This window comes from Etheostoma spectabile, chromosome 5 (genome assembly GCF_008692095.1).
Source record: "Etheostoma spectabile isolate EspeVRDwgs_2016 chromosome 5, UIUC_Espe_1.0, whole genome shotgun sequence".
Lineage (NCBI taxonomy): Eukaryota > Metazoa > Chordata > Actinopteri > Perciformes > Percidae > Etheostoma > Etheostoma spectabile.
In genome coordinates, this window is record NC_045737.1 from 27,958,397 (window position 1) to 27,981,016 (window position 22,620).

Genomic DNA, 22,620 nt, shown 5'->3' on the forward strand with positions numbered 1-22,620 from the left:
GGAGCCCGCATGGATCCAAGATTCACCCAGAAAACGTGAAGTTTGGTGGCGGAAAAATCATGGTCTGGGGTTCCATCCAGTATGGGGGTGTGCGAGAGATCTGCAGGGTGGAAGGCAACATCAATAGTCTCAAATACCAAGGCTGGGCCGGCCCAGTCACCAGACATGAACATCATGGAGCATATGTGGGGTAGGATGGAAGAGAAGCATGGAAGACCAAACCAAAGAGTACTGATGAACTCTGGAGCTTTCCTAGCTAGTCCTGATGACTTCATCAACACATGGTCTGAATCCTCGCCAAACCGCATGGGTCCAGTCCTTCAAGCTCATGGAAGTCATACAAGATATTACATTTGGATCTCACAGCACCGCTATTTAATTTGCTGACATATTTTAGTATTTGTAGTAAATTTGTTCAATTTCTGTATAGGCGACAAGACTTTTGTCTTGCCAAAATTTGACCTTTCTGTCTTGTTTAAATAAATCTTTATTTAGTGAAACTAATTTATTTCAGTGCGAGGGTTTTAGCTTTTCATATGAGCTATTTCTTACACCAATTGATGAATTAAAAGTCAGGTTAATAGCAGGTGTTTCTACAAAATAGATAAGCGACAAGACTTGTGTCAGGGACTGTATATGTATCCCAAATCAATATCTAATCTGACAAAACATGCGTTACGGGAGACCGTGATAAGCCCTATTACAACAAACTGGGTATTCCTTATTGTCTGAAGGAGTCAGATAATCACTTTTAAGACTTGAGAAATCCTAATTAGGACCAAAAAAGAAGCTATGTAATGTGTTAATGTTCTCTGTCTTGGATGAGTAACAGCAGCTGGCAACAGAGGGATGTGGTAATACACAGCACCTTATATGTTGGCATCCAGTAAGTAGCGTCAGGCTTCAGGGGCAGGGGCATGTTGAGGCATTGATTCTTGGAACTTGACATGTTGAGCTTGGCGGTTTTCTTCTTTGTTGAGCACACAGTTCCACGCTGAGAGAATGTTTATGTAGCGTGAAGCTCAGGGTCTTGTGTCCAGAAATCCCTGCAACCAAATACAACTTCCATGTTTCATTTCTTGTACAAAACAGTGATTATGTTGTTATTGGCACCGCTCTCTGTTGTTTAAAGTTGGTCCAGTTGTCATTTGAATTCCTCTGATTGATTGAGACTGACAATGACTTGAAAAACAAATGTTCTTGCACTGATTTCAATTGGGAATGTGTAAGCAAGATATTGTCATTTGACAGTAAAGTACCTTTTATTCTTTGAGAAACTAATGACATTATTATGAGTTTTTATTTGCATTGTGTATCTAATGTAGTATGTCTGTCGTTTTACATACAGGAATCTTTCTTCGTCATTTGATCCTGTCTAACACCAAACTATCTGCTGAGAAGCACAAAACTAATAGTAACTGATGAATTACTGGTTCGGTTCTCTGACTGTTTTTATACTGAGAAGGTCCCTCTAAACTCTCATTACAACCCTTAATATCTTATATATCATACAGCTCATCACTAACACACACACCCACACCTCTTCCCCCCCCCCCAACAACAAACGATACACAAAACCAACTATCTCTACCTTATAAAATAGTACCGTGCAGTGTCATTAGCACCAGTGGGCTATCAGAGTAACGTTCATCATCACTGACATTTTAATATTCCCATTCAGTCGTGATGCTGGTAGGAATAAAGATTTGTGAGCCCGTTGGGTTTGTCTATATCTCCTGCCTGGCAGCACCTCCTACGCCTGGAATAGGGGGTGTAGGCCGTCACCGTGTAGTGCTGGTCCTGTCCTCACCACCCTGGGCTTGCAGGTTGTGGTCAGAGAATTTCCTTTTTCCACCCTGCCTTATTGTAGAGTGTCGCCCATGCAGGCTTCCTGTAGACTCTGGCCCGTTGGTACTGGAGTTACTGTCTCACACTAAAGAGAAACTGTTTCTTCTGCAGTCACCAATGTAATAATCAGTCTGTGTCATCATCACAATCACACTTCCACTTTACTGGAATAGAATGGTCATCAGATGTGACAGTCCTCTTTCCCAGAAACCCCTGCGTTTCCCTCAGCCAACTTCATGTAGGCTAATGCAACCATGAGGAGAATTACTTCACCTACTGCTGGCGTAAGCATAAAAAAAGAAATAGGAATGAAATTGGAGAGAAATTGGATCTGGGGCTCCTCCCCCTCCCACCGTATAGAGAGAAAACCTCTGCAGTAACACAACCACTCGTCTCCAGGAGGACACGGAGGAAAGCACCTAACTTTCCATTTTTCCTAAAGATGTATGAGAGTTTATATAGGCCTACATTACTGATTATTGTGGAGTCCATTTAAAGTGAAGGTATTTAAGTCACATGAGCATAATAACGTTAAAGTTCAGCCAAACTAACTGCTGCATTGCTTTTAAAGAAAAGTAGTCTTTTTTTAAGACTTGGTGATACCCGAGCTGAAAGCAGCCAGTAGCCGGTAGAGGGTGATGGGCGAGCCGGGATGAGTGTGCTGTGCGCAGGGCATGGAGAGGCCAGTGCGCCTCTCCTCCAGGGGCTGTGGGAGTGTGTGAGAGCGGGCCAGGAGAAGATCCTGCTCTCCCCTTACCTTCCTGCGCTCTACGGCTTTGTGATTCACGTGCTGTTCTGCGCACCTTTCGTCGCGCTGGACGCGCTGGGAAGCGTCTGCCAGCGGGTCCGCTCGTGGAGGATCACCGCAGGCTCGGGTCCGCCGCCGTCTCTCCGCCGGTGGGTTGGCTGTTTTTGGAGGGTGCTGTACCGATACCTGACCACCGTCCTCCCCGCCACCGCGCTGTTTCACACGGTGCGGAGCCCCGCGATGCCGGAGCTGGCTCCGTCCTGCTGGCAGTTCTTCGTGGAAGTCTTCGCGTGTCTCCTGCTGTTTGACACGCTCTTCTTCATTTGGCACGTCTGCATGCACAGGTGAGCTGGCTGCAGCCATGTCCGGCGGGGACGCGCACACTTCGGGGGCCTGTGGCCAGGTGAAAAAAGAGATCATCTTCTCATGATACACACACAGTATATATATTTTTAAAACAAAACATTAAATATATTAACACAACTCTAACTTCCCTACCAATTTATTATTTTTAAATCTAATCTGCTGTTTGGATATTGAAGTTTTTTTAATTTAATAAATACATTTGTTTGACAAAAGTTTTTCGTAAACAGGAATATTTTCGGGATCCGGGATTTTCGGTTTTTTTCCCGGCCGATACCAATACAGATTATTAGTTTAAAAATATATATATATATATTATTTTACAGTGCAAAATTTAATCTCTAACTCTACGGTGTGTAGTTTCTGTCCCCCCCATGAGGAATTCTAAGTATTGACACCAACACTGTCGTCACCTCCAAGTGATACAAGCCTTCTGCGGTACTATACTCCTATAGTAGTATAGTATATACTATACTACTATAGGAGTATAGTATATACTATACTACTACACTCCGTTACAGTCCACTGCTAACATGTAGCTACATGCTAACTCCAGAAAAATAAATAAAGTCTTTCTTACAGATTAAAGCATGAAAACATGCTCCAGTAGAAGCACAAAATACAAGTATGAACCTGAAAACAGTATTTAATAACTCCTCTAATCCTCAACACTGCTCCTTTAATCATAAAGGGGCGGATGTGATGTCAAGTCTCTTCAACTTCTGTGTTTTAATGTCATGAGCGTTGACCAAAATTCACGCTGTCTTCTCTTTCCATTGATATAGCTAAAATACTAAAACAGAAATGAATTCATTCACATACATTTTTATTTTTTATCTATTATATTTTAGTGTAACCAGGCATTATTATCTTAGATTGTGACTTTAGTTTTATTTAGTTTCAGTCTGCCAACAATATGTTTCATTGCTTATTTTCCAACATTTCAACCAGTGTGCTGCACGTCCAAATACAGAATCCTAGACAGGATAACGCAGTGACAGAGATTATCCATATCCCAGCTGATTGTGTGTTCCCCATCAGGTTTCCCTGGCTCTACCGCAGCACCCACCAGCTGCACCACCAGCACCACGTCACCTTCGCCCTGGCTGCCCAGGACAGCACGGCGGCCGAGCTGCTGTCTCTGCTGCTGCTGGCCGTGAGCAGCGCCTGGGCGGTGGGCTGCCACCCGCTGAGCGAGGCCTTCTTCCACCTCACCAACAGCTGGCTGGCGGTGGAGGCCCACTGCGGCTACGAGCTGCCCCTGGCTCTGCACAGGCTGCTGCCCGGTCTGGGAGGAGCCCCCTGCCACCAAGCCCACCATACTCGCCTCAGCGTCAACTACGCCCCCTACTTCACCCACTGGGACCTCCTCTTTGGCACATTCCATGCTCCAGTGAAGTGTCCACGTCCGGAGTGACAAAAACTTCCCTTGGCTTGTAGAAGACTTCATCATCATCATCATTTTCACACCTGTGTCTAAAATGTTAGAGCAGATAATAAATACAAACACTCTAATAGATTAACCCTCCTGTTGTCCTCGGGTCAAATTTGACCTGTTTTCAAAGTTTATCCCGCATATATATATATTTATATATATAAACATATATCTATATATATATATATATATATATATATAGATAGATATATATATATATGTACAGACATAAGACATATATATTAATATATATATATAAGAAAGGGATTCATTCAACCAATTTGCCCAAAAATAACACGGATGTCCCATAAACAAAACTGGGATTATCTATCAACATACCTTTCTTTGATCTTGACTATAAGTCAAAATTATTCATAATTTCCAGGGTTTTTTACTCAAAATTGTAGGTATAGTTTAATATAAATTAGTTTTATTCACCATTTTATCCAAAAGTAATATAAATAAAAAACAACTACCTAATAAACTGGAATGAAGTTAAGATGTTACCCAGAATAAGAAGATGTTACTCAGAAGTGGGTGATATGTTAGACTTTACGCTTCCTTTATGTGCAGAAGAGATGGACGCCTCAGGTTAAAGACAAAACTCCAGTCATTAGCTGTGAGGACGTCGTTTGGTGGCAGCACGGTGTGGCTGCTGCACCAGGCCGCACAGCGCCAGGGAAGAGTCTGACCCGTCTGGTTCCAGCAGAGCTGTCACGATGCAATGACGGGGATTTTCTGCTGATTTTGGTGGTTGCTCGTCATCTTTGGGTGTTGGACTGATTAAACAAAGACATTTAAAGACATCACCTTGGACTTTTAAACTGGAATGGACATTTTTTGCTGTTTTCTGACATTTTAAAGACCTACAATTAATCGAGAAGATAATCGGCAGATGAATCGATAGAGAAAATAATGGTTAGTTGCAACCCTACACACACAGTTTACAGCAAACCGAACCGGCCAGGGCCCTTTCAGTCCCACACCCTACTGTATTAAGACACATTTTTAGAGTGCAATTTATAATTTCAATGATTGAAATCTGTATAATCCCTTAACAAGACTAGACACTCTGTTCATTCCTTGTCAATGATCTCAGAATTCACAAAGTTGATGGACAAGCATCGTGTTCAGGTCAATGTGAAACCAACAACGGCATTTTAGCATATGTACATATGCATAGATATGTACAGCTGCTCTGTACCTTGAATGCAGCACGAGATGAGGGGAGCGTGAGGATGACACAATAAACCAGGACAATCACACAATGAACAAATGCTTGAAATAATGTGCACTGACATGGTTTTTTGGCAGATAATACATGACTTATGGTTTTGATCAATGCGTGTAGTGTAGGTGTAGTTAAAAGCAAAATGTGAGTGGATGTCGGCTGATATTTCCTCATGCCAAGTTACAAACTGGTGAAAGGGAACTCTCAAATAGGACAAAGTATTTCTTTAATGCCACTAAATGACCAGCCTGTCATTTATTAGGAAGGGTAAAGTAAGTCTTTAAAAGTAGATATTTCAGTGAAACTGTCTACAATGTAAGAATAATGTAAATATTTCAGGTGAACGTTCCTTTTGGAGCCCAAACTGTTGTTTAATTTGTACCATGTTTTCGGCGTGTATATACAGTATACAGTATGTTTGATGTATGTACATATTGCGTTATAATCAGTGCTGCGGTGTTCTGGTGATTGTCTCCACTTTGGGTTTGTGTTGTGCTGCTGTGGTTCGTCCTTTTCATTCCCGGGGCCTCGCATCTGTCTACTTACTGTAAACTGGTCCCAGGTGGATTTGACTGATTAATCCAAACCACATGTCAAGCCTCTTAGTCAGTTTTCACAGTTGGAACTATTTTAGATTTTTTTTACATGTCAATGTTCTTTTAGACGGCACATTAGTGCTTCTTTGTACAGCCAGATTGGTATAATGTCAGTGTTGACTAAAAGTGAAACTAAAAGGGAAATAATATTGTTGGCAGACTGAAACTGAATAAAAACTAAAGTCACAATCTAAGATGACATTGCCTGGTTAAAAAACTAAAATAGAATAGATAAAAATGTATGTAAATGAATTAATTTCTGTTTTAGTAATTTAGTTTTATCACTGGATAAAGGAGACAGCACAAATTTTGGTCAACTTCAACTTTCATGACATTTAAACACACTTCTGTTCATTTCAGTCAAACAAGACTTTGTTGTGAGTTGCACATGTGCAGTAGCTAGGTAAGGACTACTAGCCAGTCAGAAGCAGAGTATGAGGGCCCTGACAGTACCTAGGTAAGGACTATTAGCCAGTCAGAAGCAGAGTATGAGGGCCCTGACAGCCCCTAGGTAAGGACACAGTGCAGCTGGATACTTTACAAAAGAAAACCAATTTCAAAATAAAACACCCAGGTTTATGGTGATCCTGGCTGTCTTGACTTCTTAGGTGTGACTGCAGCGAGACACGCAATCAGGAGATAGAGAGACCAATGGACGGACATACAGACACACACACACACGCGGAGAGAGGAAGAGAGACATGTAATATCCTTGGAAGTTCCTGTTAGAATGCTGTTTGCCAACGGAAACGTAACCTGTGAAATAAAGGGTCGGGGTCATGCTAACGCTGAGTGAGTGCTTCGTAGCATTAAAATGGCGCCAGAGGAGCTCCGCTTAGAGAGGACAGGCTTACCCAGTATCTTCTGTTAATTCAAAGATAACAGTGAACATCACAAGACAGAGAGAGAGAGAGAGAGAGAGGCTTTGTGAATGAGAATGGCCAGGTGGGACCAGGCTTCAGGATCTCCACTTCACGGCTGCGTTGTGTTTTCACTGCTATCCCGCAGCAGTCATTGTGGTGCATGGGCTACAGTAATAAATATGTTCAAAACAGAGAAATTAAAGAGCTTTACTTTGTGTAGCTATGGTGGAACAAACAAAGGCTCAGAACAGCCTGAATAATCCAACTTTCTAGGCCTCCAGTACATTTTCTCAGTAATGTTGTACTCTGTGTATTTTCTGAGAGTCTCTGGTGAGGGAAAGTCATTACTTTGTTAATGAAGAATGACACTTGTACCAATTTGTGCTGTGTCTTGAAGTGAACACATCGTTCTGAGGAGTTGTTCTAGTCATCATGCAGTCTGAGCTACATGGACATCTGGTTTTCATTGGGTGCTCTGCTGAGCCGGCTTTTTGCTGTTTCGCAACATCAGAGTCAAATGCAAATTGTTAAAAGGTGTTTGAACATTCGGAGGAACTGTTGCACATGGTGAGAAAGTGTTGTGCAAGGTGAGTTTTCTATGGGAAACTAAGGGATTTCAGCAGAGTTTGTGGGGGGGGACTGAAATGGGTAATTGCATTGTTCCAAAAATGAGTGTAACAATTACGTCTGGCATGACCAGTTATTTAATAAATATTTTGAATATTATATATTTTATATTTAAATACTACTTTAGTAAAAACTATATTTTTTCAGGGCTCAGTAGCTCTCACCTGAGACCATTGTTGATGCATATGTCTGGACATGTTGCCGTGCCAACGTTGCAGTAAAGGTTGCCTAAATGACATGTTTATACATTTGCTGTGAGCTTATTAACTGATTGCGTGTTTTGTGTAGATTTGGACTTTTATACGTTTTTTTCCACATTGTTTAAACTACTTTTTTTTCGTGTCATTGGATTACGTCAAAACACAAATCTTTTTTCTTACCGTGTCTGGAGCTCCAACACTGATTGGTCACTGTTACATTTTAGTTGAATTTAATGGTTCCTTTCAGAGGTTTTTTAAGATGACTATGCCCCCCCCCAGTGGCTAGAAATGGTGATAGGTGTAAACCGAGCCCGGGGTATCCTGCTCTGTCGTTGAGAAAATGAAAGCTCAGATGGGCCCATCTGGAAGATTCCAGAAGGTCCCCTCCCCTTTCTCTGCTTTGCCCGCCCATGACACAGTGGTAGTTGGTCAAGGCCACCCCCCCAGCCTCCACCTTGGGACCTTTAGGTGTTGGTGCAGTCCTCCACCGTCTGTGCTGCGATTGGATTTCATGAGAGGGAATTGTTAAATTGTTACAATGCAATTAAAAATCTGCTTTAAAAATATACATATTGTTTATTTAGGCAAGGCAAGGCAAGGCAGCTTTATTTGTAGAGCACATTTCAGCAACAGGGCAATTCAAAGTGCTTTACACGAAATCAGCGTGTGTTTTGTCCATATGTGCTCATGCTGTGTTCCCCAAGTGGTCGGACAGCTCTCAGCTGCTACAATGAGTTCTTCTTTTTTCTTCGCCCCCTCAGGCTCAAATGTCTAACTCCACCCATGATTTGAGGAGAGAGCGAGAGACGAGTGCTGGGTGGGGGTGTAGCCAACAGATGGAATGATAAACATGTGACCCAAAACGGAAACAATCAGGCCCTATTACAGACCCCACGTCAGAGTCAGGGCGAGTCATGTGCAGCTTTGGATGACACTCACCAAATCACACGTTCACAGCGAGACCCATGCCGGCGTCCTGATGCCAGCCCTGGAGCGTTCCACCTCTTCGAAGCACTTTGAAGCGTCTGCACATTGGCCAGCCATTAGTTTGTTTACTCGTTAAGAGGTGTGCTCCTAAATGAATCACGTAGGCCGAATCCTTCACAAACTCCAGCATAACAAGAAGACATGTTCAAATTCTTTTGACAGATTGAGCTGTGTCACATCAAGAGAGAAGAAAAAGCACAGAGCACTCTTCACAGTCCTTATCATCAGAGCAAACAGCAAAGACTTCCCATTTCAGGATATTTCCCGAAGGTTTGCCATTCAGTGACAAAGGCCAGATTCATACTTCTTCCACCCTTCTGTAAATATTCAATTAGTGAGCTTTATATAGCAGAGACCTTCTTTTGTCACAGGCGGAGGTTCTTGCCCTCTGGTCTGTAACCATTGAGACGACTTCTGCTCGGCTCTTACACCAGAGGTCAGTCAGTGACTTGTTTTCGATCTCAGTGCACTTGCCATCAGTGGGCTGTTGCCACACACTTTTTTGAGTTTGTAGAACTGCAATTTTAGTAACGACATACACTGCATTTAGATTGGAAAAATTACTAAATTTAAACACCGTTCAGTGTTGCTACATTATTAGCATTCAGACATGAGAGCGGTATCAGTCTTCTTGTCTATCTCTTAGGGAGAAAACAGATAAGTCAAACGGGATCTTTAACCAGTTTGTCAAGTAGCGTGGCATTTACCACTATACAATACTCACCTGCTTGCCACTGTCCAATCTTTACATTACTATTCATATCCTAGTAATGCTTGTTTGTATCTTCATACTTGACCTCAATTCTGCCGCTGTAGCTGAGGAATTTAGCCAATCAGAGCAGACATCTCCCCTTACCACATTAGTGGGACAGGTTCTTACCAACAAATACATAAAACAAAGTTTGAAACATTTCATCACTCTGATCTGTGTACTTTATTTAGCATCAATGAACTGCGTTGGTACTTGACAGGAACAACACAAAGCTCTTGCCATTTAGTTTAACATTCAGAGAGAAATTAGTGATAACAGACAGAGATACTGGAGTCCAGATCTTTGGATTTTTGTTCACATTTTCTCGTCACAAACAGGTTTTCCATCACAGCTGTCTGCATCTGCTAGCTGTCAGTGTGAGCAGTGGGCCATCCATGTCGTTCATTAGCCAGCCTTCCACTCAGTTTCTCATGGTTCTTTGTTTGTGTGTCATGTATGAACCATGACCTGAGAGCTGATACTGTCGGGCTAAATAATCTGAATGTCAGCAATGCATCGTATCATGGTCTAGCAGCTTCTCCCTAAAATAATGGAAAGGAAAGTTCACAGACTTAGATGCTTTGATCGATAGTTGCAATGTGTAAAAGAAAACATGTACAATAATTTTAGCTCCAAATATTCACTTCCACCTTGACAAGAGATAATCCAAACAACGTTTTGGTAACTGACACAGTAAGGATCAGCGATTAATTCATTATTCTTTATTGTTTTAGAAATTGTTACCATTTCTCATCCCAACAGAATTAGTTTTATGCTGCAAATGCATTGTCATGGATATAAAACAGCTCTACACTAAGTAACTTACAAATGTACATATATAGTTATCTACTCTGTTGTAAAAATTAATAAATTAGAACAATAAATAGTCTTTTATTTGACACAAGCAGCAGAGGTATTAAAAGGCTTTTAAACCAAGAAACTGTATTTATGTAACTGTGTTTTGTTTGGGTCGTATCCATAAAGGGAATGTCCACTGTTGAGTTTGGCCATCAGATAATAATTGTCCAAAATGGCAATTTTTACTACGAAGGTTATGGACTCAACTGAGAAGATATGTTGGGGCACATGGTGCTAGGTCAGCGAGTTGGGCTAGTTAAGATTGTTTGTTGCCTAGGAATGTGGACAACCCCTGCCCCCTTTTCCTGTCCAACTCCCCCATCCAACCTCCTCAAAAGTTGCCCAGAATGCCGTCCAGTTTCCAAGCCTGAGTGGTGATATACATGTTTCTAAGCCCCCCACACCTTGCAATCACTGTAGCTCGGGGGAGTGGAAAAGAGGCATGTGAAGTGGGTAACAGGATTGGGATAGATAACCGTTCTGCTAGGACCCCTGAACAGTGCCTACAGTACGTATCAGGAGGCAGGGGGCGGGCCTGGAGAGAGATGTCTTGTCAGGTTGCCTCACGGGGGTCATTTCACTGCGCCAGGACACACGAAGTGCTGATTAGTGTTTGCAACGAGTGGGGAGGCCAGAGATAAGTGGAGAGGAAGACAGATGTCAGAGGGAAGGAAGGGGGGGGGGGGGGGGGGAAACTGGTTCCCACTGGTTCCCACCAGGCCGCATACACTGTAGGATGTGCTTGATTCTGTCCTTTTAATTCACTATTGGCAACAGAATGACTGTAGATCTGCACACACTGGCTTTCCACTGTCCAAAGAATGGGAACTGATATCCAGGCCTATAGATGAAGTATTTGTTGTTTCTGTTTTTGCTGTTTAAAACATATATATGTCCACAATCATTCATTTGGAGTGCATATGGTTGCAGGAATAGTGAATGTGCACGTCCAATCTCAGTAAACCCTTCCAGAGAAGCCTTTGTTGAAGACAGTCCAGGCTAACCTCCTCTCTCAGCATTCTGTTAGTTCTGTGTCTTCCCTCTTATTGTAAGACTTTATGAACAGTTAAACTCCTTCAAAACATGAACTATCTGCAGCCACACTCAGCTACCACCATGCCTTCAAACTTGTACTTGTAGGTGACCACGCCTGTGTCATCCAAGTACAGCAGGGAGATGGGGTCCAATTTTGTGGGCACACAACAAGCTTGTGATGCCTTCTGAGGACTGTTGATGTTGATCAATGTCTGGACAATGGCATGCTTGGTGGGTGTGACGTGCTTCGTCAGTGGGAAAGAACAAATGCCAGTGCACTCAAAGGCATCGTAACCAGTGGGTGCCAGGATCCAACTGTCCCATCCAATGTCTTTGAACTCTACAAACAGAGATTGTTTCTTGCAGTGGTTTCCCTTGGCATTGCGACGAATGCGGGATGCTGTGTCGTAGATCAGATTGGAGCGCATTTGGATGAGGTCCTCTTCGTCCGGCTCTGCTTCTTCATTTCCCTCCTCCCTGTCCCTCCCAAGCTCCCCCCACAGACCATTCAGGCCCATCCCTAAGTCGTCCTGGAGAACCATGTTAGAGGTTTCGTGGTCAATCATCTCGTTCAGCTCGCGCTTGTCATTACGGTGATCGCTACTTTGGTCATCGGAGAAAACAATCAGCAGGGGCTTGTGTTTGTCCTCAGGGCTGGTGTCAATCTTCATGTCCCCTTCAGGTGCATTCCTGTCTTGGTTTTCCTCTGTGATATCGTGAACAGTTTCTTCATAAGCAATGCTGGCAATGTGCACTTCCAACCGGTGCGTGGTCCCATGGTCAGATTTGCGCCAGCGTTGAACAGCAGCAGTGAGGTCAAAGGCTTGCCAGCCGTTATCAGTGCCGTAGACCTGGCGGGAAGCCAACGCCATCAGCTCTAACTGCTCCCCCCCCCCTCTGAATTCATCGCCTCTCACAGGGTTCTCAGCAGTCATGTTCTCATCTCCGACATGTGATTCCACCTCGTAGATAGTGACCTTGCGGTCGACACCAGCGTAGAGGTGGCGGTCAGTCTGGACAAGGGTGTAGAGGCGAAGCTCGGCCACTGCGATGCGTTCATGATGGGGGACTGACATATTAAAGAGGAGTGGGTGGCGCCTCACTCCTCCATCACCAACAATACTGGGAGATAAATCTAGAGAAGAGAAAAGTTTAACTGTTTGTTAGTGGAAATATTTTGTATAGTCTTTTTAGTGACTTCTGGAACATATCCTAACCCTAAACCTTAAACGTTTTAACCCAAACCAAACCTAACCTAACCCTATAGAAACCAAACCTAAACTAACTCTATAGAAAACAAACCTAACCTAACCCTATAGAAACCAAACCTAACCTAACTCTATAGAAACCAAACCAAACCTAACCTAACCCAGGCAGCACCTTGGGGACCTTTACCTTGATTTTTACATTTTAAATAGTTACCCAAAATCTAACCCTATAGAAGATTTTATCCTCACCTTCATCCTTAATTGGAAAACTATTATCTTAACTATTATCTTGATCTTAAATGTTACTTTAAAGTGGTGGCTCCGACATTGTGACATGCACTTCCTATTGCACTGCGATGTGAGCTCTCTGTTGACGCTTTTAAAAAGCAGCTGGCCATTGGCTATTATGTTTGTAATTTTCTTAGTAGTATTTTTTACTTTTTATTGCCGTTGTTACTGTATTTCTTTTTATATTTTAATGAAGTGCTTTGTCACTTTGTCTGTGAAAGGTGTTACTTAACCCAAGACCTAAATAAACAAACCTTCCACATAGAAGTAGAATAACCACAAAAGGATGGATTTCATGCAACGCTCTTTGCAAATACAATCACTTTCATTGAATTTTGGGTGTAAATTGAAATGGCATCCACTCAACATAGGCTCTTCTGATCTTAACTATTACTCAAACTTATTCACAATTTCTGCTTTAGTAACACAAGTATTAGGTATAATTCTATACAAAGGAGCGTTACTGGCCATGAATTCCAGTAGTAAGGTGGTGTTGGTGAAATAAAAAAATAATAATGCGTTGAAAATGTCAAATGTCAAAAAAGGGTTAAAAAAAAAGAAGTGTCAAGAGTTAAACACTGTACATGTTTACAAGAAGACATTTGTTCCCAGCGTCTTGACTAATATGCTTTGGCCTTGTAGACCACAGGGCGATTTAGACAATACAAATCATGTTTACCTTCATTTTTGAAGCTGCGGATGATGTTGGCGGTGGGCATTGCCGTGTGGTCATTAGCGAAACGGTTGTAGAGCTCCATCATGTACTCAGGTGGCTCTTCTCGTGTGCTTCCAGGAGGCAGGGGAGGAGAACTTAAGCCAGACAGGTTGAAAGTCCGCAGAAACTGTTCCTTCAGGCTCTCCAGCAGGCTCTGCATGTTCATGTTGTTGTCCTGCTCCAGTAGTGACGGATCCACCACCCCTCCATGCCCGTCTCCCAGCCCCGGAGCGGGGCGATACCTCTGATGGGTGTTGGAGATTGGGCTGCAGTGTCCACAGAGCCCCTGGAGCAGCAGGATAGGAAACAGCCAGAGCAAAGTCTTGGAGCTACAGATGGTTCCCAGTTCAGAGACCCAAATGCACGCCATGGGAAAAACAATCTGCAGCTTTCTATTGTATGCCCTCTAGGGTTGTCTACGGTATGGATGGGTGGATGCAACAGTAAGACAAAATGACTGTGATCTCTGAACACCTTAATCCAAAGGTTAGTTGAAATTGTGGTCAGTTCATCTATTGGCAAAGAAAGTTGTGGCAGGATCCCTGGCAGTAGACGTAGAGTTGTTGACCCTTGCTCTGACCAGTGTGAGCCTTTCTTCAGGAGTGTGTGTCCCTGCTGCTCTCTTCCAAAGCACGCAGCATTTATTCTCATGCACACCTTTTGATGTCCTGTGCAACTGGACTGCAGTTCCGGTGACAGGGGGGCCGAAGCTTGTCTTTGTCCATCCGAGTCATGTCTGTTGTGTTGTGTCCTCTTCTCTGTCAGTCTCTCTCTCTGCTCTCTTCTTTCCAGCTCTTTCTGTCCCTTATCAATGATATGGTGGGCTCTGCATTGCTCAGTGCTTATGGTCTCTTTGCTGGTGGTGTGTGTGTGTGTGTGTGTGTGTGTGTGTGTGTGTGTGTGTGTGTGTGTGTGTGTGTGTGTGTGTGGTGTGCGCGCACGTGCGTGCCTTCAGCTCTGTGTGATGCACATGAGCGTGTTATCTCACAACTTCCTTAATGAGGATTTTGTAAACACTGTCCTGTAGCCTCTTCCTTGTGGAAGCGCTATTTTGTCTGGGTGGGTGCTCCATGATATTCTTTATTTGTTTATTTGCTTTGTAAATGATGGAGGTCTGCGAGCTGCATCTAGGCTCCATTGACCGTTTCTTTTCTTTCTTTGACAAACTACACCACGGCTGTGTTGATGTGGTGGAATGTAACAGGATATATCTATTAGACAACACTTGTGCAAATGAAATTGAAAGGCAATGAGGTGTGAGGCCTTAATGATCAAGGATGAAAGATACTGGGTCTGGAGGACAGCTCTAGTAGCTCATGAGAACAACAGAGTCATGTTCATTCAGCAAAGTAACAATCCCCCCCCCCCCGTTGTTCTGCGTGTATTTCCTCTGGTAAGTTGACACTGTGTCTGAAATGGGTTATCTGGGCACAGGAGGCACAAAAGGATGTTTTCTGATGAGATTAGTAATGACTCACACTAACTCCTCAACAGATTTCAAGAACTGTTCTGTTCCGTTCACCTGAACCCTAATCCAACTACGCAACTGTCCTTCATTCCTGAACTTCTTTGTGTGACCTGCAGATACACTCGTGATTGCAGCACGTCACAGTGATGGGAAGGAATGAGCTTTTTCCTGCCTCTGCCACTCATCTGACAGTTGACAGAAGTGCTGTTATCTGTCACTCTGTTACACTGCTGCCACAACGGACTATCACATCTTCCTGATGGCCGTAAGAGGGCTAGATAATGGCAATGTCCTTTTGCACACACACACACACACATTCACACAGGCATTCCCATCCATATGGTCTGTATTATGGACCTGAGGGTATAACAAATGTGGAATCATTGAGCCTAGTTGCTTTGAACGTTACACATCAAATATCTGAATTTTACGATTGTCAGCTTTGCTTCCCTCACAATGGTATGTTTTAAAGGAAGGACAATGTATAAAACTAACACACTACCAGATAATACTGCCATCACCACAAAATATAGTGTAAAGTCCATTCAGGTTAAGAGGGGTTTTAGGTAACCAATGCACTACTGATCAGTCAAAACAGGGTATATTTAAAGGGTATATTTAGTACTTGCAGCAGTACTACTACTACTACTGTACTTGTAGTGATTGCAGTGGTACAGTTCTGACATATTACCAGAATGTGTCTGCTGACGATGTTCGCGGTCCTTTGGAGCCGTGTTTCTGGCTGCCCAACATATTAACGTCCAATTTCCACTCAGCGTTTAGCTCTGACTTTGTCCCAAACTCCTGAGGGAAACGTTTCTTTGACCAGTCTGCTGTTTGTTGGCCATCGTACAGTTATTTTGAAAAGAGCTGAAAAGAGCTGCGTGCTGCATTGATAAGTGCAGCTTTAATGAAACAAACTGCATTCTGTGAGGTAAATCAAAGTACTAGCTGATCGTTTGCCAGGTGAGCAGCCGGGCTCTCAGGATGGAAATGTTACTCCGTCGGCCCTTTGCAACAATATATCAACAACTATCACATGGACTGCCATGAAAGTTGGATATAAATGGTCAATTATGACAATTTCAACATGTCCAACACAAATGCCGGGAAAACTGCTGTTTTCCGTCGGCCATTAGCTGCACTTTGTGTTTAGTGCTACTTGCAAATGCAATACAAAGACACTTAACATTACACTTATATTAAATAAACGCACGTTATTGTGGTCAGTGTGAGCACGTTAGCATGCTGACGTTAACATTTAGCTTAAATCACTGCTGTGCCTAAGCACGGCCTCACACAGCCACATGGCTGTGGGTTTCAGTTAACCCAGTGCTGTAGTACCCAGTAAGAGTGTGCCCCCCCCATGTTGGCTGAGTCTTGCAGCAGCCTGGGTTTGAATCCGACCTGCGCCCCTATGCTGCGTGTCATCCCCATCTCTCTCCATCTTTCCTGTCTATCCACTATCACTCTAAAATAAAGGGAACAGCCCCAAAAATCATCTTTAAAAAAACAAAACAAATAATGGCCAGATGCTGTCAGGCCTGTGTCTTTTTATTCAGAGAGACAAAGTCCATCTAAAGTCCCTCCCCTTTCCTCAGACCATGGGGCAGCTGTGTCTCAGTGGGAGAGCGGTGGCCCGCCAATCGGAAGGTTGGTGGTTTGATTCCGGGCTTCAGTCCCATGTTAAAGTGTCCTTGGGCAAGACACTGAGCCCGAGCTGCTGTGCATCGGAGTGTAAATGTGTGTGAGAGTGTATCTGATGAACACCTTGTACGGCAGCCACGGTGGATGTGTGTGTATATATATATATATATATATATATATATAGCTATATGAATACAGTTCATTTATCATCATTTGTAAAAAATATGGATGGTAGCCTATTGAATGAGGAATGACAAATACTTTTTTATCCTATTTGAATTGACAAACATCATATGTGCAATTCATGGCTTAATTCAAACAGGAATCAAAAAAGAGATCTTTTCTGAAAATAAGGTCCCTTGAGGTCTACTGGAAGGGGGGGGGGACTTGGCCTTTCTGTTGCCTTATTGTTTGGCTCTTTAGCTTTTTACTTAATACACTATGTAATTAGTTTATTTGAATCTGAAACGCTGATGTACAAATATTAAAGACACACCGATGTGTAGATCTAGTTCATATGTGGTGCAAGCTTTGTTGTTATGCATCAACAAAATACACTTTTATTATTTTACCACTGAAATGAAACATGAAATAATGGCACAAAGAGTATTTGTACTGTCTGTCCACCATGATCATTAACTCAGTCCAGTTGAACAAAGGGTTCTTCCTAAGCTGAAGTGGTCACATGACTCCTGCATTAGGGAGGAATTAAGTCTCTAATGTAAATAGAAATATTAAAGCTCATTTAGAGCTCTTATTACTGTAACAGACACAAACAAATGAGCCAATAATTTATCTTGAGAAACGATCCAGAGTCATCCCACTGGAGGACAATAGTACGTTCCATAACCAGTTCATGTGAGTTCAGCTCTGTTGAGGTTAACGTTAGTCATAAATCCATATACCAGAGTCTGAAGGGGACTGTTAGGTAGGGGTGGGGGGCTTTTTGGTGAGGAACTGCTGAATGTCTCTTTGCAGCTGGTCGTTGCGTCTCTGGGCCTCGTCGCGGCTGCGCTCTGCATTCCTCAGGCAGATCTCCAGGGCGGCCACACGGTGGCGCTCTGCCTCCAGAGCCGCCTGCAGCTCGGCCACGGTGGCCCTCAGCTCCTCGTTCTCCTGCTGCAGGCTGCGAGAGACAGGGACACACGGAGGGTTCAGACATGCAGTAAAGCCTCTAGTCCATCTTCACGTCACTGCAAAAGCAAATGAATCCAGTCCGAAGAGATGTCTGTCACTGTGCAATATGAGTTCTAAAATTACATTTTCTATAAAAAGGCAACATTCTGCCAGTGGAGCAAGATTACTAACCCTGTTTAATATTAATAATTATATCTACGTGGAGTCTAGAGATCTGCTTTGTTCTGTCAAGATAGGACTCTCATTCCTACAATATCCCCAAAGCAAGGAATACTCTACTTGGAATAATCATGTTAATAATAATAATAATAACCATATAATATATAAAATATAGATATATATATATATATAAAATATAATTATATAATAAAATACACATTCTTTTGATTCTTCTGCTCGATTATGGAATAAAAATCAGTATTGCAATGATTTTGGTCAAAATTGAAATGATTTAACACAATTACTCATTGTCTTTTGGAAAGATGTTTCAACTATTGAACTTCAAACAGCAGTGGAACAGTTAAAGAAATCAATAATGATAATAATAATGAAACAACTTGAACTGGGAAACTTCAGTTCATACTTTTCCCATTTGAACATTGATTTTTTTTTCATTCAGAGCACCAGAGAAAATAAGAGTTTACTTCCATAACATAATTTGCAAAATGATCGAATGACTCGATTATTCTGTTTTGGTGATAAATATTATTATTATTATCAAAATAAACGGGATTACATGTTGAACTTCTTGCTCCGCCCCAGAGTTAGTCGGGACCCCTCCGTAGATAACAACTCCAGATTAACTGCTGATTAACTGTCTCAGAAATAATTGGGACTTAACGATATATTAGCCTCTTTTGGTCAGAGTAAAGTATATTTATTTATTTATTACTTTGGGAAACAAATTAAAGTTATGAATGACTTCCAGGAGACCTCTTTTGGATATACTGTATACCACTGTTATGTGACCCATATAAATAATAAACAGCCTATGAAGTAAACAACGCCTCGTTATTATCATAAAATATTGTTCTAACTGTATCTACCCTTGTCCTTTTTGTTGCTATGAATATGTATGGGGTCAAGTGCCAACACAATTGAAATATTAATAAAAAAAGTATCCAAACCAATAATCTCTTATATGAATACAATTTTGCATATCTAAACATTCCCATGCCTTAGGACCTTAGCCAATGTTAGCAATTAATTGCGGTTAAACAAAGAAACCGGGATTATGTAAAAAAGAAAATTTAAAAAAAAAAGGACAATTAGTGTTATAGTTGCTGTTGGTTTTTAGGCTCTGTCATTGTTTCCTGTTATTTTTGTGCATTTGTTCTGTTTCCTGTTTCCTGTTACACTCCGTGTGTCCTCCCTTGTTGCCTAGTTCTACTTCCTGTCTTGTCCCAGAAGTGTCTGTATGTTCTGTTTCCTGTTTTATTTTGATAGTCTGATCTTCTGTCTAGTCGTGTCTGGTTTTGCTGCCTGCCCCGGTGTTGTCCCCGTCCTGACGCTGGTTGCTTGTGTTATGTGTTGTGTGTGTTCTCCTGTTCCTGTTGGGGGGGGGGGGGGTCAGCATTTGGTTTCTTCCCTGTGGTTATTATTTTCCTTCTGGTTATTATTTTCCTTCTGGTTATTATTTCCCCTGTGGTTATTATTTTCCCTGTGACGTTTTGCCAGTGTGTTCCTGGTTTTTGTTTTCCCTTTTCTCTTTGGACTTTTTGCATTTTTGATCCGTGTGTTGGTTTATTAATTAACCCTCAACATTAACTCCCTGCCTGCCTGCCTGCCTCATCTCTGCATTTGGGTCCTCACTTCCCCATGTGTGACAGTATTCACAGTTGTGTAGAACCTGTTCCCGGGCTACTCCTCAGCTGAGCTCACCTGTCTCCCAGCTGCTGGGTGTCTCTCTCCGGCTCAGACCTGCTGTCCTCCTGTGGACCCGATGCCTTCGCTGTCAGCTTCCCTACACTCGTCGGCTGAGACAGCGCCTGGGCAGGCTGCCAGTCACTGTCAGGCTTTTGAGAGCCAAAGGCAGATGGACTTGTGATGTCACTTCCTCTTCGGGCTGGTAACCTATCCTCTCCCTCCTTGTTACTGACCTGAGCCCCCCCGAACAATGAACCTGAACTCCGGAGGTCGAGTATCTTAAAAATGTCCTCTGACAGTGTCCCGCTCTTCTCCTCCACGCCCTCCTGGATGTGACTCCAGCGGTTGAGGGCGTCCGCCTTGGCTGCCATCCCGGTGAGGGGGCAGTTGAAGGTGGGCAGGGTCTGAGTACGTTTGCGGGGGCTTATCCAGTCCGTGGTAGGTGAGCGAGGCTCCTGAGCCAAGTCTTGTGGGCTGCAGTTTCCTCGTCCTGGACCTGGACTGTCATTGTCCTCCTCCTCTTCCGGAGACTCAGACAGAGATGCATCCCCCATCTGAGACAAACACACAACGCACTAATAATTACAGATGTAAATATAATATGTATACATCTGCCGCAGCTAAGAGAGAGATAAGCAGTGTTTTTCAAAATTTGTGGGAACCAAAACATTAGGATTTAATGTTGGCATATTCACACAAATTAGCATTTTATGTAGCACCCAGTCACCGTAGTACTGTTAGTATTTGTTCCAAAGCGAGCAGGTACTTGTTGTAAATAGCTTCTCTGTTAAACGTCTGCTAGCGGTTTAATCTTGGAAGGCCAGCTAACGTCAGGAACGCTGATGTCAGTAAGTTATCACAGAAAACGTACTGACATTTTGAGAAATAAGCTTTATTTTCTTTATTGCTGCAAGTTGGATGAGAAGAATGATTCCATTTTCATATTTGTTTAAATATGAAAAGCCCCATCTGGTGGTTTTACAGACATGTCACATGTATGTCCAGAGCACAGACAGGATATAATGTGCTAATGAGTGAGCTATGGAGCCAGGCTAGCTGTTTCCCCCAGTTCCAGTCTTCATGCTAAGCTAACTTACTTATTTAGCGGACAGACATGACGGCGGTTATGGTACGTAAGGTAGTGAAGGACCTAATTTCAGTTTTGCCACCTGTCTTCAAGCCACTTGAACAATTGTGAAAACTTGGCAACTTTATCCCCGAATGTAAGAATTGTTTTTGACTGTGGGGGTATTGATTAGATTTTGGCAACAAATTGCCCCAGCTGATGGAATTAGCACTTTTAGCCAAAGAGCTAACTTTACATATTGTTTGGGATATTCAGGTATGTGTTCTGCTTCCTGTTGACTATGGCCCTGTCCTGGTTTTTAGGATATATTCTAGTGTTCAGAGGCTCAACGTGTGGTCAAATGCTCGTACCTCTGCCGACTCCCAGCCCACAAAGCTTCGGGGGGTGTTCTTCTGGCTTTCTGCCTTGTTTGAGGGGGGGGAGGGAAGTACGTCTTTGGAGAGGGGAAACAGAATCTCATGCTGTCGGATCATCACTGTCATCAGCCTCTGGATCTGAGGAGTCGCTGCCAAGGGAAAAGATGGTGATCAAAAAGTCTTCTCCTTAGGCTCTTGTGCAAATACTTGATTCACTTCCTTTTGAAAATGTACTTGAACATTTTTATTGAGCTTTTTTCAGGTCTGAGTGGTACTGAGGCGTTATTGTAAAAGGCTGCTTTACTGCACTTAATATAGTGTCTAAAAAAGAGAAGGATGTCATGATGCAGTATTACCACATACAATTGCTTAATAAAATAAAGCAATAAAATAAGCAGATGGCGAGCAAAACAGATTTCACAGCCAACACAGCAAATAAATTATACGTTTAGCCTGTTTTGGACCAGAATAGCAGCAGCAGCCACATAATTGCACATAGATGTGCAGCCATGTTGTTTCAGGACACCCAGTTCTTACCCTTCATCACAGTGATGGGGTCTTCTATCTGAGGTTTGAGCAGGTTGATCCCCATCACCGTAGCCAAGTTCTCCACATTCATCTTATTCACCTTGGAGTGCAGCTGCACCTCAAACAAGAACCTGCAGAGCAAAGACAAGCGGTGTGACTCTTCACGGGTTTGGACTAGCAGCGCCGCCGCTCCCACCACGCAGAACCAGGGCGGGAAACTGATCTGAAGAGTCTTGGTCAGTGGAGATATTAAACATCAACCATTTTCAATTCTGAGTACCATAAGAAAGACATTGTGTGATCTTTCCACACAGTGTGTCCTCTGTAACACAAAGGCATGCTGGGATCCCTTTGGCTCCAGCTTCCACTCACCGGCACACATAACTCAGAAGGTTGTAGTTGGTTTTGGGGAGAAGGGCGATCTGTTTGTCGATTTTTTCCCAACCCTGAGCAGAAACATGAGCAAGAGCTTAAAGGACACACACACACACACACACAAAATATCACAGGACTGCTTCTGCATGTACACACACACACAGACAATGTATACAGACACTCAGGCATATTTTTGTTGTTTTTTTATTTTTTATTAGATGACCCTACCTCTGTGGAGCTGGCGTCCAGCACGTTGTTGGTGCAGTCCAGGAAGTCTTGGTACTGAGTCCAGGGCACCACGGGCTCAGGAAGCTCACGCAGGTACAGCTTGAGTAGCGACGCCACCGTGTGGACATCTGTGTCCCTGCAGTCAGCGTCAAATCATCCAATGAACATCCACTCA

At 42.9% G+C, this 22,620-nt stretch overlaps 3 protein-coding genes and 1 long non-coding RNA gene across 6 annotated transcripts in view; 2 read left to right on the forward strand and 2 right to left on the reverse strand.

Moving 5' to 3' along the window:
- LOC116690066 (uncharacterized) lies at positions 1–14,212 on the forward strand. Its single transcript, XR_004332159.1, has 3 exons — positions 1–1,143; positions 12,374–12,375; positions 14,202–14,212. It is a non-coding gene; the product is annotated as an uncharacterized LOC116690066 (long non-coding RNA).
- ch25hl3 (cholesterol 25-hydroxylase like 3) overlaps positions 2,226–22,620 on the forward strand; it is a 24,141-nt gene continuing 3,746 nt past the window's right edge. The window contains exons 1-4 of one of the 2 annotated variants that reach the window (XR_004332158.1): positions 2,226–2,940; positions 4,001–5,534; positions 11,361–11,365; positions 22,133–22,139. Coding sequence is in view for 1 of the 2 variants with exons in the window: in XM_032516808.1 (XP_032372699.1) it covers positions 2,501–2,940; positions 4,001–4,376 (816 nt within the window). In the remaining variant the exon portion in view is untranslated. Of the gene's footprint in view, positions 2,941–4,000; positions 7,770–11,360; positions 11,366–22,132; positions 22,140–22,620 lie in introns of those variants that run through there. The other variant, XM_032516808.1, reaches the window with a different exon arrangement.
- Positions 9,958–14,784, reverse strand: bmp10 (bone morphogenetic protein 10). Its single transcript, XM_032516803.1, has 2 exons — positions 13,718–14,784; positions 9,958–12,677 (listed from the first exon to the last, which is right to left on the reverse strand). The coding sequence occupies exons 1-2, from the start codon at positions 14,121–14,123 to the stop codon at positions 11,596–11,598; spliced, it is 1,488 nt and encodes a 495-aa protein (XP_032372694.1). The 5' UTR covers positions 14,124–14,784; the 3' UTR covers positions 9,958–11,595.
- Positions 17,445–22,620, reverse strand: part of arhgap25 (Rho GTPase activating protein 25) — an 18,782-nt gene continuing 13,606 nt past the window's right edge. The window contains exons 6-11 of one of the 2 annotated variants that reach the window (XM_032516800.1): positions 22,446–22,581; positions 22,215–22,288; positions 21,852–21,973; positions 21,309–21,463; positions 19,887–20,425; positions 17,445–17,994 (exon numbers count right to left, since the gene is read on the reverse strand). In XM_032516800.1, coding sequence (XP_032372691.1) covers positions 17,793–17,994; positions 19,887–20,425; positions 21,309–21,463; positions 21,852–21,973; positions 22,215–22,288; positions 22,446–22,581 — 1,228 coding nt within the window. In that variant the 3' untranslated portion in view covers positions 17,445–17,792. The remainder of the gene's footprint in view (positions 17,995–19,886; positions 20,426–21,308; positions 21,464–21,851; positions 21,974–22,214; positions 22,289–22,445; positions 22,582–22,620) is intronic. The other variant, XM_032516801.1, reaches the window with a different exon arrangement.